Source organism: Palaemon carinicauda, chromosome 17, assembly GCF_036898095.1.
Source record: "Palaemon carinicauda isolate YSFRI2023 chromosome 17, ASM3689809v2, whole genome shotgun sequence".
Lineage (NCBI taxonomy): Eukaryota > Metazoa > Arthropoda > Malacostraca > Decapoda > Palaemonidae > Palaemon > Palaemon carinicauda.
The window spans coordinates 66,797,268-66,819,623 of NC_090741.1; the positions used below are offsets into that span (position 1 = coordinate 66,797,268).

Consider the following 22,356-nt stretch of genomic DNA (forward strand, 5'->3'; position numbering starts at 1 on the left):
CAACGAAAATCTCGGCCCCCCTGAAGAGGAAAAGAGGAGTGGACGACGTGGTAGCTTCTCCTAGGGTGAAACTGGCTCCTCGGAAGTCTTTGAGGAAGGCTCCCCCCCCCAGACTTTCTCTCCCTCCCCTGTGGACGAGGATTTCCTGTCCTCAGGGGATTCATGTGAGGTGAGGCGTTCTTCCATCGCACCAATGGGAGAAACCCCACCTCTCGCTGAGTAGTCTTCCCGGGTGGAGGTGGAGAAGAGCCTCCCACCATCTTTGTTGGAATCCTGCATCCCTCCCAGGAGGGAGTCGAAAGACTCCAAGACAATTCCGAAATCATCTTCGAGGATCAGACTAGAGCCAGCTAAGCCCGCAGAGAACGTCCACGAGTCCCCCCAAGAGGAGCCTTTGGGGACTGGAGACCTTGCTGCTAGTCCATCAGGAGGAGAGCCGCAAGAGTCGGAACATGCCTTCTGGCAAGTTCTGACTCTGATGAGGAACCTCAACGGATTCGCGGATCCAGAGATTCCTCCTCAAGAGGGCAAGGACATGGTTCTGGACCGAGTCTTTGGTACCCAGAAGCCCGCTAAAGCCAGCGCGGACACCTGCGAAGGTCATTCGCAGGGGTCTACCAGGCAAAGTGGCGAGTTTTCAGTGGTTGGTGTCATGGAACAGGTATCTCTCCACTCGATACCACTATTCCAGCAATAGCGGAGTTCTTCGTGTATTTGCGAGAAGAAATGCACCTTTCAGTCTCGGCAGTGAAAGGCTATTGCTCAGCCTTAAGTCTAGCCGTCAGGCTCAAAGGAGTGGACATTTCTTCTTCGCTGGAACTTTCCCTACTCATACGAAGTTATGAACTTGCCTGCCCTCAGTCGGAAGTGAGACCTCCTCCATGGAACTTGGTTCGAGTTCTCAGGTCTCTTAAGAGACCTCCCTACGAACCATTACGTCAGGCTTCAGATCGCCACCTAACTTGGAAGATGGTGTTCCTACTAGCTTTGGCCTCGGCGAAGCGAGTCAGTGAACTTCTTGGTCTCTCGTATGACATCGCCCATTCAAGGGGATGGGGGGAGGTAACGTTCAGATTCGTCCCTGAGTTTGTTGCTAAGACTCAGAATCCGGGAGTGCCGTACCCTTGGTTCGACTCTTTCCAGATTTCGAGTCTTCGTTCTGTAACAGATGACCCAGACCATCTCCTACTGTGCCCAGTAAGGAGTCTGAGGCTATATTTCAAAAGAACGGCAGCAGTTCGTCCCCAAGTGCAGGCATTGTTTGTGAGCACTGGGAGAACAAAGAGGAGGGTTACCAAGAATACTATCTCAGCATGGATTCGTAGGGTAATCCATCTGTCCCTGAATCCTGACCCTCCTTTGTCTTGTCGCCCTAGAGCACATGATGTTAGGGGCGTAGCTACGTCCCTGGCCTTCAAGAAGAACTTCTCAGTGTTGCAGGTTCTACAAGCGGGGGTGTGGAAGCGTCAGACGACCTTCACAGCCCACTACCTGCAAGACGTGACCCACAGGAGGCTCGATATGTTCTCTATCGCTCTGTGGTGGCTGCACAACAGCTGGTTTAAACCTCAGGCTCCTTAATGGACAAGTAGCAGAAGGTTGAGGGCATTGTTACTCGGTCTTAGTCTGCATGAATGAAAAGGTTTGTCTGGCCCTTATTCTTTTCTTCATCCTCCCCTCTCTTGGGGAAAACAGTATCCTGGGTTCACTGCACAGCTAACCTCGAACCACTGCAGGTAAACCATGTTTGTTTGTGTTCCTAGTATTAAGCTAATACTGTCACGTCCCCCTACCCTGACGAGGTGGTATTGGGAGAGTCCTAGCCTAAAGTTTCCATCTAAAGGACTACAGGTCAACTTCCTAGGGCGAGTCACACTTCAGACCTTCACACACAGCTTACGTAGGCTGCAGCCCTTGCGCAGCATGTTCTAGTGAGGTGCAGGGACCCCTTATTGTTAAGCGCTGACACACTCAGATACCGAGTCCCCGGGCAAAGCCAAAAGCCAGTACTGGCTGGGACTTTCCACCCTTCCTAAGGGGTGAGTCACCCATATTAAATAGCGTGGTTTGTATTTCAGTTACGGTACAAATGACAAATTCGTAGGTAATTTGTATTTTTCCTAACTATACAAACCTCAGCTATTTAATCAAACTTGCCCGCCAGCCCTATCCCCGTGAAGTCCTACCTCTAAGCAAAGTGAGCCCAAGCAGGTGTGTGTGAGGGGGGGGGGGGGGGGTAGCAAGCTACCCTCCCTACCCCCCGCTAACTAGCGGTGAGGTAGTAAACCCTCGTTAAAATTCTAATGGCTCGTCATTTCAGCTACGCCGAAAGTAATTACCCATATTAAATAGCTAAGGTTTATATAGTTAGGAAAAATACAAATTACCTATGAATTTGTTATATTTTACCTGTAAGAAATAGAAAATCTCTTTGTTCTATTTTTTTTTACTGATACTGGTTTTTATTCTTTTTCATTACAGGAAATGGCAAGTGACATAGGTGGTGAGGAATCAACATCCATAGATGATGACCCTTATGCAGAGTTTCTCATAATTGACAGAAATTATCGGCATAAATTTTCGATCCCATTTTACTTAACATTATTGGATTCTGCCAGTTTCTCAGATTATGAAGTGGACTTCTATTTGAATAAAACCCAGCAAATGTATGTACATATGTTTTTTTGCATGTTTATACTTTGATTTTTCTTATCAATTATTATTCATAAATCTAGTTTGTTTGAGCTCTACTCCATATACTTTATGTATACAGTACTGTAAACAGACAACCATACTTAAATACGGCAAGTGGGGTAGATTCTTCAAAAATACATCGTAAGGACATTACTTGCTTAGTGAACCTATTATAGTCAGCCCTTGGCATTTCTTTGTTTAATAGAGTATTTATGAATTTTATTATTCGCCGGGAATTTGCATGATCACAGTTATATAACAGCAAATACAGGAATGTATTCACAATTATAGAAGAGTGAATACACTTTACCTGAAAAGACATCAGAATTATTAATCCACACAGTATAAAAGAATAGAAAAAACTATAAGGATTGTTGCGATGTACCGTATGTACCATGTAGCACAGCTTTTCAAAGATTTTCTTTTACGTATTTGAATTGAGCAAACATTACCAAATAAAATGTATTGAAAGTAGTAGATAATATACAGTACAGTATGTCTTTGTTATTTATTCATATGCAGATGCAAACATCCTAGTCATTTATGCGGGTTTACTCCTATGTTGATTCTCTACGACCAGAAAGGACGAAAAAGGTGCCTAACTGGTAACTATTTAATAGGTTACTAGGCAACTCCACAACCGGGCAGCGGTACGAGCTTCTGAGGACTGAGAGCAAGCTTTACCTCTCTCCTGGTCGAGTCAAGAGGAAGATCTCTTGCCGATCTATGATGACAACTTACTCATGCTGGATTGTCTGATAATTTGATCCGTATAGATCCTTTTGTGATTTCATATGTATCCTTTGTGTCAGAGTTCCATCAGAAAGATGACTCTTTGCGGTCTGAGATGTCTCAGTTGAAAGTGTCAAAAGTTTTCCTTCGTTCTCATCCGAGAAAGCCACACTTGAGTTGAAATTTTGTGGGGACATTGTAGTAGTTTGTGGACTGTGGCCAGAGGTAGCACCCAACCTGCCTAGTGTCCGAATGCCAATCACACTCCAACGTTCACTACACAAAAAGGTAAAACGGTGGAATACCCAAAAATCTAGGTAACAGGTCAAGAGAAAGGAGCACTGGGCACCACCCCTTGATTTTATAATGGGCAAAGGGACCCAGCTAAAAATGTAATTTCATTATATTATTCGGAGGTAAGCCGATTTCAGGTTATGTACGGACTGAATATTTATCAAGGAAACAAAAAAAAAGGATATTAAGGAAAAAAAGACAAAATTAGTGGCTGAGAGGGGCACATTGTTAGGCCAAAAAAAAAACTTAGTTTCTAAGAAAAAGGAAAAAAACTTAATTTCTAAGAAAAAGGGAAAAAATATGTATTTCATTCCTGAGAGGATCGTCAAAAAACAGAAGCAGAGACCTGGATATATCCAGACAGAGCCTCATAGGAATGAATCCTCTAAAAGTTAACAAGACAAAAAGAGGATTTGAAAAACAAACTAAAAACAAGAACTATTCACTAGCTGGACACTCGTAAGGATTCCATATACAAGTGTAAACAAAGGCACACCTAACCGTATATCTATATGGGCTACACTCAAATGTGATTTGAACAAGCTTGTGTAAAAATCAAAGGGATTATAAAACAAGGTTGCACTTTGGTCCTGACTACATTCTCACTATATATCGGAAAGACAAAAAAAATTTACAATCCTCAGTGATACACAGTATGTCATGGTTATTCTACAACACCCATGAAAAAGGATAAGAGGCGAGACTAATTATAATAATTTTCTGAAGCCCCTCTTGATTGCAGTCACACACACAAAAAAAAGATTCAGTGTAAGTCATTTCTTTAACATGAAAGATGCTATTCCCAATTTATGCGGCAAAACTAGAATCGCCAAGCAAACCTGCTTTTAACAGTCTTCACCAGGCTGATTAGCAACATAAACAGGTGCAAGATCATGCAGTATTATTCCTATTCTTGTACCTTTACTTGTCTCCCTACTGGGTATAGGGTCTTGCTGTCATTACCTGTTAAAAGAAATAATAACAGATTAAGGCACTTCTTTGGGGGCCACTTGAGGGCTATAAAAAAAATACAATAAATGAAGTGTTTTTCATAAAATCCAAGCCATAAAGTTTTTTTTCACACAAACCATCATTTATTGCAACATCCTCAGGAGTATCCACGACACAGACCTTACTGTTTTTAACCACTTTGTCAGAGCACGATGGTATCATTCCCTTCCAAGTAGATGTTTTGGAAGGCTAAAGTCATTACTGTATTCAATAATGCGTCAACACCTCGTGTGTCGACTGCGTGTATCATAGTACCTCAGTGTACTCTAGCAGCCGTGTCTACACAAGCTGCTTTCCTTGTGGATGCTGACATCACAGCATGCATTGCACATACTGGCTATGATGCCAGTTTATCAAATGACACAGAGACTGATCACCTGGCTATGGCCTCTGTGCTTCGTGTGCATGATTCAATTTCATTTATGTAATGAATTTTTTTGGGTGTTGCTGTCCACCCAATGGAATAAATATTGTACTTGTAATAAAGAAACAAAAAAAGTAGGATTTTTCCCCTTCCTTGCCGTTTTTGTCATGCAGTAAAAGCGTAAGCTTCTTCCTAAGAAGCACCATATCCTCTTGTCTGTTCCTCTTTTTCCGGAGCCCTCTGTGGCCCAGGTAACTTAGAATGACGTCCAGTAATTTATACATAGAATATTGGTAATACTTTTATCATTATATTATCACCTGTAGGGCTTAGCAATCACATTTCTTTGCTTCCCTAGGATGCACAACCTGGTTGTGTAGTTTTCTCATGAACATACACATGTAGATGTTACCATTGGTTATGCTTTATATTAGTCAAGAATGGTTGACCACCATATTTATAGTTTATTATTTTGTCAAGGATTGCATATTGGATTTTTTTTTTTTTTTTTTTACTTATTGTTCCTTAAGTTTCTGAGAAATTTGCATGATACGGGTTAAGGAAAGCTTCCCTTTTGAGAGTGTCTTCTTTCAAAAACAGGAGAGGAAAAGGGTGCTGCGAAATCTAACTCTCTTTTCTTCAGTGGTTACCCCTGGCAATACATTGCTGTACCATCTGAAAGGCAACGTAGATACTGGCTTTGAAGCCATTTCATATCACAGAGATTTACGGCATGACCGTGCTATCACTGCCCAACCATGTAAATGAATGGAACCTCCGCATGGATGTGTTTCTTCATCAACTCAGAATGACTTTCAGGTAGCTTTTACCGCTAGACCTCAACTGAGATACTTGTTGCCTTTTACGGACTCCCAACAGCCCAGGAAGCAGGGCTGGTAATAGACTCTCAACAGCCTAGGAAACAGGGTTACCAACCCACCTTTTGTTTGAAGGACACCCCTTCGGACAAAGAAGTTGCGCCTGTAGAAATTCGCATTAGGGAGGAAAAAGTCCACTATTGCGGGATGTCTACAGATCCAATTGGACAGGTGGCAGATCTTTAGGGCCGATTCCTGTACAGAAGTTTTCCGTTCATTTGTCCATCCTCATTAGTTTTGACTCTGACAGTCTGACCATACTATTTAAAGGAGTCTCCAAGAGATATTTTTTTGGAGAATATGTCCAAGAAATTGGTCATAGAGGCTATGAAACAGGTCTCAGACAACTCCAGGCTACCTAACCAACCTTTTTCTAGTGGAGAGTTTGTCAGGGGACAGGAGACCCTTCATAGAACTCTCCCTCATGAAGCATTCTGTTTTGCAACAAGGTTCTAAAGGGAAGTTTTGGCCACAGTCCTTCTGGCCATCAGGAAGAACGAAATCCTGTTGACCATAGTCTTTTGATACTTACTTTCAGGTTCCTATCTATCCCAGATTTAGATAGTACTGTACCTGAAGTTCCTTGCCTAGAACAAGGTCTATGTTTTCGAAGTGCTATGATTAGGCCTTTCCACAGTGCCTCAGATTTTTCCCAGAATGTTCAAAATTGTCTCAACCAGGGCTAATGCCTTGGACGTCAGGCTCCTACGGTATCTAGATAACGGGCTCCTGCTAGCAGAATCACAAACCCTGCTCGTTTGCCACAGGGAGATTCTCCTCGACTTCTGCAGGAAGTTGAGGACCCAACTGATTCTGGAGGAGTTCAGCCTCATCCCTCTACAATATATCAGATACCTAGGTATGGAAATTGGCTCGGTCTAAACCAGTGCACTCTCATCATCCGACAGGGTAATGAAATTCATGCAAGTGGTAGAGACTTTTCTCGAAAAGCAATCGCTCCCAGTGCATACTTGGCAGAAGCTCCTGGGTCATCTTGCCTCCAGAGAAGCTGGTCCCCTTTGGGAGGATCCATCTTCGCTTGGCACAGTGAGCTCTGAAGACCCAGTGGTTACTAACATCAGCTCCTCCTGTGGCCTTCATGTCAATGGGCCAGGAGGTGATGACAGATCTCCACTGGAATCTGATGCAGGAAATCTTATTGGTGGACACTTCTTTACAGGTTCCACCATCAGAGTTCCTTCCTTTTTCAGATACTTCTCGCCAAAATGGGGAAGGCTCACCTTCAGAGGGAGTAAGATCTCGGGCCTTTGGTCTAAGATGACCTTCCATATCTATTACCTGGAGGTGGAAGCATCATACTTGGCATTACTTCACTTCTCAGAGCCCCTTAATGACCACTCTGTGATATTGCATAAACCAACATCTATGCTAGTGACCAACATCTAAAAGCAAGTAGGACTCGGTATTCCTCCTGCTATACCAACTAGTTGTGGCAATTTAACTTTGGGTGCAAGTCTTGTGGTGTGTCTGTCAGCGATTTTCATTCTCTGGAAGAGGAACGTATTTGCGGACCATCAGAGCTGACCAGTGACGTCAGTAGGATCAGAATGGTTTTTTGCTTCCTCTAAGTGGTAAAGAGTCCTAGGAATTTGTGATTTTCAATATTAAACTTACCCGATAATCATGTAGCTGTCAACTCCGTTGCCCGACAGAATTCTATGGAGGGATACGCCAGCTATCACAATACTAGAAGGGGGTGTACTTACCAGCGCCACCTGTGGCCAGGTACTATAGTACTTCTTGTTGACACCTCCTCAATTTTTCCTCTGTCGTGCTTCCGGCAAGACGTTCTGGGATACGCTTATGTTCTTGGAGTATTTTCACGGCTTTTGGTGAAGTATTTCTCTTTGATTTCGGCTGTCGCTTTACTGGAAACCTTCTTATTTTAGCTTAGATAGCTTTTATATAGTCCTGATTAACGGTTAACGATCTTTTGCTTGATTTTGAAACCCCACTTGGCTAACTCTTTGGATTCAAGATGTCTGACATTTCACAAGCCCCCACCCATAGGCGATGTAGGTCTTGTAATAGGCGTATTCCGAAGGCCTCGGTAGATCCTCACACCGCTTGTTCTGACTGTAGGGATAGGCCCTGTCAGTTAGAAAATCGATGTGAGGAATGCGCCGGACTTTCGGAACTTGATTTTGTCCGTCTTTTGAAGTATTCAACTAAGTTAGAGAGAGGCAGAGTTAGGAGGAGTTCTTCTCACTCTTCACTTTTTTCCTCACCTCATGATCCCCTACCTTTTCCTACCCCTGTAGTGGCTACCCCCGAACCTACTATTTGCTCTCAGCCTGATATGTCTGTTGTTTTGCGTGCTATTCAGGCCTTAGGCGATAAAGTAGAGTCAGTGGTTAGCGATCATAAGTCTCTTATGGCCGAAGTCAAGGAACTTAAGGTCAAGAGTGCAGTGGGTGGTATTAGTGCCAGTGCTGTGACGAGTGCTAGTGTCAGTGCAGTGCCAAGTGCTAGTGTCAGTGTCAGTGTGGTGCGTGAGGATACTTCTGTGCGTGCCAGTCGTCCTCCCAGTCCGGGACCTCTTGCAAGCTCCCAAGCCCAGGGGAGAAGCAATGTCGAAGGGCAAAAGGGTTCGGCAGGCCTTGATCGGCGCACAGAAGTATCCTCGGTGGTTGCGGGCGTGTCTTCCAGAGACCGTCACTCCCACCTGCAGACGATTGAGCCCGTCTTTTACTCGTCCGCTGATCAATTGTCAGGGAAGAAACGCTGGACTCAGGTCTCTAGACCACTCAAACGCAGAGTCCAGTCCGCGAGTGCTCAACCGGGCTGCAGTCATTGGCTCAGCTCTGACTCGCCGCAGTCATCAGTCGACTGCACTCCGACCCAAGAGGAGTAAGGTTCTGCCGCAACAGATCTCTGCTGTTAAGGCTTTGCCTCAGCAGACCGTAGTGTCTGCCGACCCCAAGTTGACTCTACTGCAGTCCATGCAGTCACAACTTTCGGTCTTGATGCGTGAGTGTCGGGCTGAGAAGGTTGCGCCTCCGCCTCCGCCTGCACTCGCTCCGCCTGCGCTCGCTCCGCCTGACCGCAGTACCGCCTGCCAGGCGTACGATGTTGAGCCACGTTCTGAGTTTACTGTTCCCAGTGGTGTACAGCCTCCGCCTTCCTTAAGGCAACCTCAGCAATGGGATCAGGAGGCTTATACCTCTCTTCCTCCGCTTCCACTTGCTGCTCCACCAGTGATGCTACACTCGGTTGAGGTACAACAACCTCTCCCATCCATGAGTCAGTCTCCTCAGCTTTCGCTGCAGCGAGCTCAACCCTCCTCAAGGCTAGCACCACAACACCTTAGCCTTGCGCCTCAGGAGCCTCAACTCGCGAGACATTTACTACGTTCTGCGCAGCCTCTACCTCATCGCTCTCCGCTCACACCGCAGGAACAGGAACTTGCTACTCCGCTTCCGCCAACCACTCAACAAGCGCAACCCTTGAGTTCAGCCACTCATGCCAGGAGTCAGCCTCCTCCACCCATGCGCCTACCTTCTGCTTCTTCTTTTGTTCAGCCTTTGCAGTCTGAGCCTCAGGTGTTCCCTCAACAGAGTCTTGAAGAGGAAACCACTAATATTGTTGTTCCAGCTCGTTCTGACTCTGCTGTTCAGCATACCTTTCCGATCTCTTCGCTACACTCTGGTGATGAGGCGTCTGATGATGAGGCGGCACACCTGGATCCCTCATCAGACGTGGGTGAATCCAAGTCTTCTCCGCCTTCTATTGACTTTCGTAAGGTCTTGGCTCTGTTTAGGGAGGTATACCCAGACCACTTTGTCTCTGCTATTCCCCGCTCTCCACCATCTGAGTTTTCGCTGGGCATGCAGCCAGCTAAGTCTACCTATACTAAGCTAGTCCTAGCAAGGTCCTCTAAGAGAGCGTTAAGGATCTTAGGGGAGTGGTTGCAGACTAAGCAACACCTTGGCAAGACTTCGTTCATGTTTCCTCCGACTAAGCTCACTTCTAAAGCGGGCGTTTGGTATGCCACAGGAGAGGAACCAGGCTTGGGAGTACCTGCCTCTGCCCAGGCTGACTTCTCAAGTCTGGTAGACTCGCCTCGTAGAACTGCAATGAGGCGCTCTAAGGTTTGCTGGACCTTCTCAGACCTTGATCACTTCCTGAAGGGTGTTTTTAGAGCATTTGAGATGTTCAACTTCCTAGACTGGTGCCTGGGGGCCCTCAGCAAGAAGACCTCCCCTGCGGACAAGGATTCTGCCATGCTATTAATGTCCTGCATGGATAAGGCCATTAGAGATGGATCTGGCGAGCTTGCGTCGATGTTTGTATCAGGGGTTCTTAAGAAAAGGGAACAGCTTTGTACCTTCCTTTCCTCCAGCATTACACCTTGTCAAAGGTCTCAACTCCTTTTCGCTCCGCTCTCGAAGTTCCTCTTCCCCGAAGAGCTGGTTAAGGACTTGTCTGCTGCCCTGATACAAAAGGACACACATGATCTTGTAGCCTCATCGGCTCGTAAGACTAAGGTTGCTACCTCAGTCCCCAGGACTTATCGCACCCCAGTGGCTGATACTCCTGCTACGAGGTTCATACCGCCCTTTCGTGGTAGAGCCCCCAGCCGAGGAAGCTCCCGTCCAGACTCTTCCAGGAGCAAGTCTAGGAAAGGTTCCAAGGCCTCTAAAGGAAAAAACTGACTCTCCGCATCTCCAGACAGCAGTAGGAGCCAGACTCAAGAGCTTCTGGCAAGCCTGGGAAAAGAGAGGTGCAGACGCCCAGTCTGTCAGTTGGCTGAGGGAGGGTTACAGGATTCCATTCTGCCTCAAACCCCCTCTGACCACATCTCCCATCAACCTCTCTCCCAACTACAAAGAAGAGGACAAGAGGCTAGCGTTGCACCAGGAGGTGTCGCTACTTGTGCAGAAGAAGGCAGTGGTTATAGTCCGGGACCATCAATCCCCGGGCTTCTACAACCGTCTCTTTCTGGTGGCCAAGAAGACAGGAGGTTGGAGACCGGTGCTGGACGTCAGCGCGCTCAATGCGTATGTCACCAAGCAGACGTTCACGATGGAGACGACGAAGTCGGTCCTAGCAGCGGTCAGGCAGGAGGACTGGATGGTCTCGTTGGACTTGAAAGATGCCTACTTTCACGTTCCTATTCATCCAGACTCCCAACCTTTCCTGAGATTCGTTTTTGGAAAGGTTGTCTACCAATTCCAAGCCCTGTGTTTTGGCCTAAGCACAGCTCCTATGGTGTTCACGCATCTGATGAGGAATATAGCAAAATTCCTCCACTTATCGGACATCAGAGCCTCCCTCTACTTAGACGACTGGCTGTTGAGAGCCTCCACGAGTCGTCGCTGTCTGGAGAGTCTCAACTGGACTTTGGACTTAATCAGAGAACTGGGTCTGTTAGTCAACATAGAAAAGTCTCAGCTCATTCCCTCCCAATCCATTGTGTACCTGGGAATGGAGATTCGGAGTCAGGATTTTCGGGCTTTTCCATCGGCCCCCAGGATAAGCCAAGCCCTAGATTGCATCATGAGCATGCTGAAGAGGAGCAGTTGCTCGGTGAGACAGTGGATGAGTCTCACAGGGACCCTTTCATCACTGGCCCTGTTCGTCGAGCTAGGGAGACTCCACCTCCGCCCTCTTCAATTCCATCTTGCAGCTCATTGGGACAAGGGTTTGACTCTCGAAGCAGTCTCTATCCCAGTCACCAAAGAGATGAAGACCACTCTCTTGTGGTGGAAGAACAATCTCCTTCTCAGGGAGGGCCTATCGTTGGCTATTCAGACCCCCAATCTTCATCTCTTCTCAGATGCATCGGACTCGGGCTGGGGTGCGACCTTGAACGGACGGGAATGCTCGGGAACGTGGAACGAGGAACAGGGAACGCTCCACATCAACTGCAAGGAGCTACTAGCAGTTCATTTAGCCCTGCTGAACTTCAAGTCCCTCCTGCTAGGCAAAGTGGTGGAGGTGAACTCAGACAACACCACAGCCTTGGCTTACATCTCCAAGCAAGGAGGGACCCATTCGAGGAGCCTATACGAGATCGCAAGGGACCTCCTCATTTGGTCAAGAAGTCAAAACCTCACTTTGGTCACGAGGTTCATTCAGGGCAACATGAACGTCTCAGCAGATCGCCTAAGCAGAAGGAATCAGGTCATTCCCACGGAATGGACCCTCCACAAGAGTGTGTGCAACAGACTTTGGACCTTGTGGGGTCAACCTACCATAGATCTGTTTGCCACCTCCATGACCAAGAGACTTCCGCTGTACTGTTCCCCAGTTCCAGACCCTGCAGCAGTTCATGTGGATGCTTTTCTGCTGAACTGGTCCCATCTCGACCTTTACGCATTCCCACCGTTCAAGATAATAAACAAAGTCCTGCAGAAATTCATCTCGCACGAAGGGACACGGCTGACGCTGGTTGCTCCCCTTTGGCCTGCAAGAGAATGGTTCACAGAGGTACTTCAATGGCTAGTCGACATCCCCAGGACTCTACCTCTAAGAGTGGACCTTCTACGTCAACCTCACGTAGACAGGTTGCATCCAAACCTCCACGCTCTTCGGCTGACTGCCTTCAGACTGTCGAAAGATTCGCTAGAGCTAGAGGCTTTTCGAAGGAGGCAGCCAGTGCGATTGCCAGAGCTAGAAGGGTTTCCACTCGTAGAGTCTACCAATCTAAGTGGGAAGTCTTCCGGAGCTGGTGTAGAGCCAATTCAGTATCCTCTACCAATACCTCTGTGACCCAAATAGCTGACTTCCTATTACATCTTAGGAATGAGAGATCCCTTTCAGCCCCTACGATTAAAGGGTACAGGAGTATGTTGGCTTCAGTTCTCCGCCACAGAGGTTTGGACCTTTCTTCCAACAAGGACCTTCAAGACATCCTTAAGTCTTTTGAGACTTCTAAAGAGCGTCGTCTATCCACTCCAGGCTGGAACCTAGACGTAGTCTTAAGGTTCCTTATGTCACCTAGGTTCGAACCTCTCCAGTCAGCTTCCTTCAAGGACCTTACACTCAAGACCCTTTTTCTCGTCTGCCTTGCAACAGCTAAGAGAGTCAGTGAGGTTCATGCCTTCAGCAAGAACATTGGTTTCACGACCGAATCTGCAACATGTTCTTTTCAGCTCGGATTCCTAGCAAAGAACGAACTTCCTTCACGTCCTTGGCCTAGATCGTTTGAAATACCTAGCCTCTCCAACATGGTAGGTAACGAACTAGAGAGAGTTCTTTGCCCTGTCAGAGCTCTCAAGTATTATCTTAATAGGTCTAAACCTATTCGAGGACAGTCAGAAGCCTTATGGTGTGCCATCAAGAAACCTTCGAGGCCCATGTCCAAGAATGGGGTTTCGTATTATATAAGGCTTCTGATTAGAGAAGCCCATTCTCACTTAAAGGAGGAAGACCTTGCATTGCTGAAGGTAAGGACCCACGAAGTAAGAGCCGTAGCTACTTCGATGGCCTTTAATAAAAACCGTTCTCTGCAGAGCATAATGGATGCAACCTATTGGAGGAGCAAGTCAGTGTTTGCATCATTTTATCTTAAAGATGTCCAGTCTCTTTACGAGAACTGCTACACCCTGGGACCATTCGTAGCAGCGAGTGCAGTAGTAGGTGAGGGCTCAGCCACTACATTCCCTTAATCCCATAACCTTTTTTAACCTTTCTCTTGAATGCTTTTATTGTTGTTTTTTTGGGCTCAAGCCATGTCGTCCTGATGGAAGTTCCTTAAAGGCAGCTTCCTAGGGTATATTACAACTACGGCGATATTCCCAGAGAATTTACCTTCAGGTACCCAGAATTCTAACTCCTGGAGCGAGTATCCCTAAAAAAGACCTTAGGGATATCGTAAATATCAGTGGACGTATTCTTGACACGCCTCATAGCAATCTATACCCCGAATAGAGTTGACACTTCGTAGGGGTAAAATGGCAAGAAAACGAAAACGATAAGAAAGGGGGGAGCCGTTCATAAGGCATCCCTCCTCCCCGTTTCGAAAGCGTGCCCTGCGCCGCTCACGGCGCCATCTGTATTCCTTTTTGCGTAGCTCTACGACTCGGTGTGTTTTTCCCTGTTTACTACCCAATCTTGGAATTTTCTCGTTTAATAATGCTTTCTCCAACTTCTGCCTCGGATAAGTTGAGTATTATTTCTTTTATGTATAAATGTAGGCTCTTGGTTAAAATTAAAGTAATTAAAAGAGTTATCTTTGATACAAGAGCTGTTGCCTGCTGGAGGCATCATGGATGCTGTCGCTCGCTAGAATAGGATTTATTTGTTAGCAAGAGCGACGTTCCCAGCCCCCTTTGCGCTTAAATATTAGCTACTTAGCTTATTTAGGAATTCTGTTATGATGCGATAGTAGTGTGCCTGGCGAAATTTGCCAAGGCTACCAACACTAGTCTTCGTAGGCTAGTTGTTGGCCTATGTACTTCCTGCATGATAATTAGTCTTCCAAATGTGAATTTATTGCTTTAAGCGTTAGGCAACGTTATACATATAAGTCCTTTTCGAGTACCTTCCAAGATAGTATTGGTGTGAGTTTCGGTGAATTAGGTAATCGATTCTCTTAGTGCCTAGGCTAGGTTGTCTTAGGTCATTATAATATTATCTGTTCCCCGTTTGCTCCCTTCTCTTCGGGGAAGGGGCAAACCCTTTCCCTCTGTTTAAGCCTTAGGCTTAACTCTAGTGGTTTATTTGAATTAATCTTCAAATATATCTATGCTGGAGTAGTACTGTACCTTCCCGTTCCAACTGTATTGGTTCAGAGGGGGACAGTACAACAGTGTTTAGTCTGAGCCCGGTTTGTCTGGCATGGGGCAGAGTCTCCCTTGCTGATTGACTCGGGCATTAAGGGTTACCCCCTTAGTCCACCTTGTTGGGTTCCAGTAGTGATCCCTTTACTCGGTGACTCATCAGACTGTCCTATTGCCGTTCCGGTCTCGGGATATGTTCCCTTTTCTGGAAAGGCAATTCCTTCCTTGCCGTGGTTCGTGGGAGGCAGCCAGTAGTGCCGGCCTCCCTCTCGGGTCTTTCTCTAACTGAGATGAACTGTCTTAGTTGGGAATGACCCTTAACCAAGGTAAGGTTGGATAGGACCCTCTGTCCTTCCCTTCTCTTTTCCGTTCCTTGTGTCAGTCGTCTGCATCCTTGCCTAGCCTAGGTTGGGATGAGGAACTGACGTGGTCTCCTGTCGGCCGGCAAAGTGTGCCGACCGGCAGAGACCATTACTTTGAGTGCTGCCCGGTCCTTTCTTGGTCCCTCTATCGCTGCCGTCTGAAGATTCAGTAGGCAGCGGTTAGGAAGCTTGACTTAGTGTCTCCCCTTCCTTTCGGCACTCTTTCGGGTGCCGGGCCCAGAGACTTATAATCTCTTAACCCGGCACTCATTCTATTGTCTTAGTATGTGTTGTCCTTGCCGTCTGCCGGCCTACAGGCCGGCCGTCGGTGGGGAGGGGTGTTCTCCAGTTCTCTTGCTGTCGGTCGGCGTTGGGTGTATACCTTTGCCGGCCGGTCTCTTGCTCATCTGCCGGCCACTACAAGTGGGGCCGGCAGCCGAGCGCTGCCTAGTGTGGGGGCCAGCCGGCAGGGTTTGTTTACTGCTGCCGGCCGGCCCGCGACACTGCCCAGTCAGCCGGCCACTAAGAATGATGGCCGGCAACGCAGTGCAAACCGGGTGGCTACGGTCCGGCAACCACGGCCGGCCGGTTCAGGCATGGGATCTGGAGTTCTCCCCAATAAAGGTGATCTGATGTTGTGTACTTGAGATCTACCTTTCGAAAACAAGGGGGGGGGTGCTGAGCGGCAATAGCCGGCTGGCACACCACCCTCAGGTACTGTATCAGTCCTCTCTTGGTGGTATATTCAACCAAGGGAGTTCATGATGTAGTAGGTTACAACACTGTCTTTTCTATCTTACTTGTGTTACTGGTATAATCACCTGGTGTCGCCTTACAAGGATAAAAGATAATTCTTTTATTCCTGGCCAGAATGGTAATATTTTACCTTAAATGTGAGCTACACCTAATTTCCTTTGGAAATACGTTCTCTGGTTATTCTAGTAAAGACTAACTATGTGACTTGGCTGGTGGGCTTCCACAGGTGTTTGTGTGGGTTTCACAAGTAGGTGTCTTTCCCTTATTCTTGTTGAATACTCATTTGTTACATGTGAATTAAAATTCACTTGATATTCATGGAAATTTTTCTTCTTTTACAGGAGGAGCATCCGAAGTGTGATAGTGTCTTCTGCAATGTCCGCAGTAAGAACTTTTGCGGACATGCCTCGTGTAGGAGGCACGCGGCTTGTGCAGCCTCCAATGATGACCATCGTTACTGGGATCCGCAGGTATGTGCTGTATGTACTAACCTGCTATCAGAGGCTTTTGAATCCCCTAGGTCGGCGGAGTCAAGAGATGCAGCGAGGGAGAGGCTTCGCGTATGGGTAAGGGGTTTTCAGAAAAACACCACTGGACCTTATCTTCCTAACGAGAAGATGAGGGCATACCTTTTTCCCAAGGCTTCCCCTGATGCTGTTGTTCCCCAGCCTCGGCCGGAGATCCCTCTGATCCAGATTCCAGTGGAGGAGGATGTCGCTGACGCCTTGCAGGACATCCAGTTGGACGACAAGATGTCCGACTTGTCCGATCGTGCGGAGCAGGATCTCCTCGCAGAGGGCGAGGAGCAGGATCGAGATCCTATTGCCGTGGAGGAAGAGGTTCCCGTATCATCAGACGTGCCGGTTCAGGTCCCTGAACCTATCCCCTCTACCTCGTCCGCTCTTCCAGCAGAGCTTGGACAGGCTCTCTCTTCCATCGTTGGTATGATCCAACAGATGCAGAGGGAGAATAATCAGAAGGCCGCTACTTTGGAGCTCCAGATGCAGAAGATCACAGCATCACGTGGACCTCCAAAGAAGCTCAACGTTAAGGACCTTCCTCTGTGCTCGGATGCCAACCCGTGGAGATATGCCGAGCACATGCCGATGACGATTGGGAAGATCGTCATGTCGGAGAAACTGGGTTCAGTTCCCCTTGAGGAGGTGGAATTCTGGCCCAGTAGAGGGGCCTACCCGGACTGCTATGTCCGTTTGAAGAAGGAGCCGGCTTCGAAGGAGGAGACGGAACCAAAGGAGGTGATTATCCTGGATCACTCCAAGGCTCAAGCCACTTTGACAGCTGCTTTAAAGGAGAGGGGGTTCTCAAACTCAAAGGTTGCCGCCTTGAGTAAGAAGCACCCCTCCTTTGTATCCTCCCCGGCTAGGGCCTTCCCCTTTATGCAAAAGGGGTTTGCGGCCGTCATCAAGGCGGTTGAAGCTGGCAAGCCGTGCCCGTCTTTGGAGGAATGTAAACCTCTATCGCTGGCATTGCCAATGGATAATAAGGACTGGAAGGAGGTGCACCTTACTTTCTCGGTTGGGAAGTTGGACGCCGACATTGCAGGACAGCAGTTCGGCGAAAACCTTCCCAAGTTGTCGGAATTCCTTCTACGGAGGGAATTGGACACAAAGGAGCGCCTGGCAGCCTCGATGTCTCTCCAGACCAACATGGAGACGATGGCTAGCGACCCCAAGATGCCAGAGATGTTCATGGTTATGGCCAAAATCCATCTGGCCACAGTAACCAAGGACCTCTATTGCTTTGTTAAAGCAAGGAGGGCCTGTAGGGAGTTTGTGTTCGCCTCGGCCACAGTGAGGCACGAACCCAAGAGGCTAATTTCATCCAACATCTGGGGTAAAGATCTCTTTCCCAAGGACGTGGTCAAAGAGATCGTGGACAAGGCAGCCACTGAGAACCGCAATCTTCTCCTGAAGTGGGGCCTGTCCCTTAAGAGGAAGTCTTCTCCGGATGAGGGCCCTCAGCCGAAAGGAAAGGCGAAGAAGTCAAGGTTTTCCTCCCGTCCAGCCAAGTCCTTCAAACAGCAAAGACAACAGCAGCAACAGCCAGCTTTGCCTCCGGTTCCACAACTGGTAGCCCAGACCCCGACCACCTTCCAATGGGTTCCCCAAGCCATGTCATCAGCTTCCCCGGCATTCAATCCCGTGTTCGAGGGACAGTCGACCACGTTTCGTGCAAGGCCCAGAGGAGCAGCTAGAGGGTCATCAAGACGCCCCTCTAGGGGACGAGGATTCAGAGGTGGTCGCGGCCAGGGAGGCAAGACTGCAGGACAGTCAAAGTGAAGTGTCGCCGGTAGGTGGGAGACTTCAGTATTTCCGGGATCGCTGGACCTTCGATCCCTGGGCCCACAGCCTTCTCAAAAATGGACTGGGTTGGAGTTGGTACAGTACTCCGCCCCAGTGCCCTCAATTTTTCCAACACTCCACCCCCGTTTTGGAGGAGTATACCCAAGATCTGTTGGAGAAAAAGGTGATCAGGAGGGTAAAGTCCATCAAGTTCCAAGGGAGGCTGTTTTGTGTTCCCAAGAAAGACTCGGGGAAACTCAGAGTCATTCTGGACTTGTCACCACTCAACAAGTTCATAGTGAACCACAAGTTCAAGATGTTAACGTTACAACACATAAGGGCCTTACTGCCCAAGAGGGCATATACCGTCTCCATCGACTTGTCAGACGCATATTGGCACGTTCCAATAAGTCGTCGTCTCTCCCCCTACCTAGGATTCAAGCTACAACAAAAACTTTACGCTTTCAGGGCGATGCCCTTCGGACTAAACATAGCCCCAAGGATCTTTACGAAGCTTGCGAGCGCAGCTCTCAAACAGTTACGCCTAAAAGGGTTCCAGGTAGTAGCCTACCTGGACGATTGGTTGGTGTGGGCAGCATCCAGAGCAGAATGCTTGCAAGCTTCCCTACAAGTGATTCAGTTCCTGGAATATCTAGGCTTCATGATCAACAGAAAGAAGTCTCGTCTTTCTCCAGCTCAGAGGTTCCAGTGGTTGGGAATTCACTGGGATTTAGTGTCACACCGTCTTTCCATCCCGATGTCAAAGAGGAAGGAAATAGCAGGGTCTGTCAGGAGACTTCTAGGTTCCGAGAGGATATCAAGACGCGAACAAGAGAGGGTTTTGGGCTCTCTTCAGTTTGCATCAGTAACAGACCCAGTGCTAAGAGCACAGCTAAAAGATGCAGCGGGAGTATGGAGAACCTTTGCATCGAAAGAGCGAAGGGACTTGAAGAGACCGGTCCCACTTCGACTACGTTCTCTTCTCAGACCGTGGTCTCAAGCCAGTCGTCTAAAGAGGTCTCTACCTCTTCAGCCACCCCCCCCGTCAGTGACAATCCACACAGACGCCTCAAAGGTAGGGTGGGGGGGTCACTCCCATCGGAAAAAAGTGCAAGGAATCTGGTCCAAGCTATTTGGGACCTTTCACATAAACTTTCTAGAAGCTATGGCAGTACTTCTTACCCTGAAGAAAGTATCCCCACGTCACTCGATCCACGTAAGGTTGGTACTGGACAGCGAGGTGGTTGTGAAATGTCTGAATCGGCGGGGATCGAGATCCCCACCTCTCAACCAGGTAATGTTAGCCATATTCCGACTGGCGGAGAAGAAGAAGTGGCACCTGTCAGCAGTTCACCTTCAAGGAGTCCGGAATGTGACCGCGGACGCTCTATCCAGGGTAACACCGATAGAGACAGAATGGTCCCTAGACGCAGGATCATTCTCTTTCATCTTGAGACAAGTCCCAGAACTGCAGATAGACCTCTTCGCGACGAAGGACAACAAGAAGCTGCCGAAATATGTGTCCCCATATGTGGACCCCTCGGCAGAAGCAATAGATGCGATGTCCCTCGATTGGAACAGATGGTCCAGGATCTACCTGTTTCCCCCTCACAATCTGATGTTGAGGGTCCTCAACAAACTGAGATCCTTCAAGGGAGTAGCAGCAATAGTGGCCCACAAGTGGCCGAACAGTGTATGGTTCCCTCTGGCTCTGGAACTACGACTGAGGTTTCTACCACTCCCGGACCCAGTTCTGTCCCAGCAAGTCCAGAAGTCGACTGTCTTCGCTTCATTACAGAAAACCCGAACCCTGCAGCTCATGATTTTCTCTCCCTAGCGGTGAAGAAACGGTTCGGAATCTCGAAAGATAGTATCGACTTCCTGGAAGAATACAAGTGTAAGTCTACTAGGAGGCAGTACGAATCTGCATGGAAGAAATGGGTAGCCTTTGTCAAAGATAAGAACCCGCACGAGATCTCTACGGAGTTCTGCCTATCCTTCTTCATTCACCTCCACGGACAGGGGCTGGCGGCGAACACAATTTCTACATGTAAGTCAGCTCTAACAAGACCCATTCTATATGCCTTCCAGGTAGACCTCGCTAACGAGATGTTTAATAAGATCCCAAAGGCCTGTGCTAGGCTTAGACCATCAGCTCCTCCAAAGCCTATTTCATGGTCATTAGACAAAGTCCTTCATTTTGCCTCATTACTAGATAATGAGGAATGTGCGTTGAAGGACCTGACTCAAAAAGTGATCTTCCTTTTTGCCCTTGCTTCTGGGGCCAGAGTTAGTGAGATTGTGGCCCTCTCGAGAGAGGAGGGCCGAGTTAAGTTCCTGGATGGGGGAGAACTGAACCTGTTTCCGGACCCTACGTTTCTCGCTAAGAACGAGTTGCCCACCAACAGGTGGGGTCCCTGGAGAATCTGCCCTCTGAAAGAAGATGCATCTCTATGTCCCGTAGAATGCCTTAAGGTCTATCTTCGTAGAACTTCAGACTTCCATGGGGGCCAACTATTCAGAGGAGAAACATCGGGCTCGAATTTATCTTTAAATCAACTTAGGGCGAAAATTACATATTTTATTCGCAGAGCGGATCCTGACAGTTCACCCGCAGGTCATGATCCGAGGAAAGTTGCTTCATCATTAAACTTCTTTAACTTTATGGATTTTGAACACCTTCGTTCATACACTGGCTGGAAGTCTTCCAGGGTATTCTTTCACCACTATGCTAAGCAAGTGGAGCAGCTAAAGAGGTCTGTGGTAGCAGTTGGTTGCGTCGTTAACCCTGCTGTTTAACTCTGCGAGGAACAGCGGAATCATTTGGGACTTGGATTCTTGGGTGAATAGTTAGTTATATATGTTGATATAACTGGTAGTGTAGGCTCTCAGAGCCCACAGTGACTGTTCCAACGTTATGGTGATGGTAACACAAGTACAGACAGGTGTGCCAAGCGTTTGCCAACGCTATTGTCAGCGAAGTAGTAACATGGACGTTAAGTTTGATACCGGGGTATGTGTAAGTGACACATATGTTTTCTTTCATATAATCATTCATCCATGCACTACAGTACTTGTGAAAATTGTTGGTCATCCACCTAGCATATGTACATATTTATGGTGACCATGTCTATTTATTGTTTCTCAATAAACTTGTTCTCGGGAACCTTGCGTCTCCTTCACCTATATTTTTGATTTCATATTGTTTTTTGAGCATTTAGCCTATGTATATTAATCGGGGATATCTATAATAGCCTATTCCTTAATGCAAAGCCTGGATTATACTGGTTTATACTTTCCTTAGCAATAAGGACTCCACCCCTTTCTGAGGATGGTGGTAGCAGCAAGTTTAATCCTACGCAGATATAACCTTTTGTCTAATTTTACTTCGACCAGGGTGCTGGTCGGGACTTTTTCTTTTGGATACTGTAGTCCCGTAAGACTTCGCTTCATATAGAGTGAGACCACTATATGGTACTGGCTGGCGAGTGATTCATACATAGGTATATGTACTCTTCGTTCGTTTCTAGAGTCTAGTAGGACTCCTCCCTGTAGGGGGCAGGAAGCACTCTCATGGCTTATGATTAGTGAAAAGATGTATAACGGTAACATCTTAGGTCTGTCAGTCGAGTTGACTAAGAAACATTCTTGAGGAGTACGGCACGTATTGAGAATCCACAGATACAGTAATGCTCTGGTATACTTCCATCAGGACGACATGGCTTGAGCCCAAAAAACGGATTTTGAGCGAAGCGAAAAATTTATTTTTGGGTAAGATAGCCATGTCGTCCTGATGGACCCGCCCTGCTCCTTTTCAAAAGTAAATAAGAGTGAAAAGGATAGTAGGACCCCTCCCTACATACAGTATCTGTAGCACCTCGTGTATCGCTACAAGGAATACAGATGGCGCCGTGAGCGGCGCAGGGCACGCTTTCGAAACGGGGAGGAGGGATGCCTTATGAACGGCTCCCCCCTTTCTTATCGTTTTCGTTTTCTTGCCATTTTACCCCTACGAAGTGTTAACTCTATTCGGGGTATAGATTGCTATGAGGCGTGTCAAGAATACGTCCACTGATATTTACGATATCCCTAAGATCTTTTTTAGGGATACTCGCTCCAGGAGTTAGAATTCTGGGTACCTGAAGGTAAATTCTCTGGGAATATCGCCGTAGTTGTAATATACCCTAGGAAGCTGCCTTTAAGGAACTTCCATCA

At 47.4% G+C, this 22,356-nt stretch overlaps 1 protein-coding gene across 1 annotated transcript in view; it reads left to right on the forward strand.

Moving 5' to 3' along the window:
* Nucleotides 1-22,356, forward strand: part of LOC137656405 (uncharacterized) — a 166,500-nt gene that overhangs the window by 17,070 nt on the left and 127,074 nt on the right. Inside the window, exon 3 of the mRNA XM_068390581.1 lies at nt 2,482-2,666. Within this exon, the coding sequence (XP_068246682.1) occupies nt 2,482-2,666 (185 nt within the window). The remainder of the gene's footprint in view (nt 1-2,481; nt 2,667-22,356) is intronic.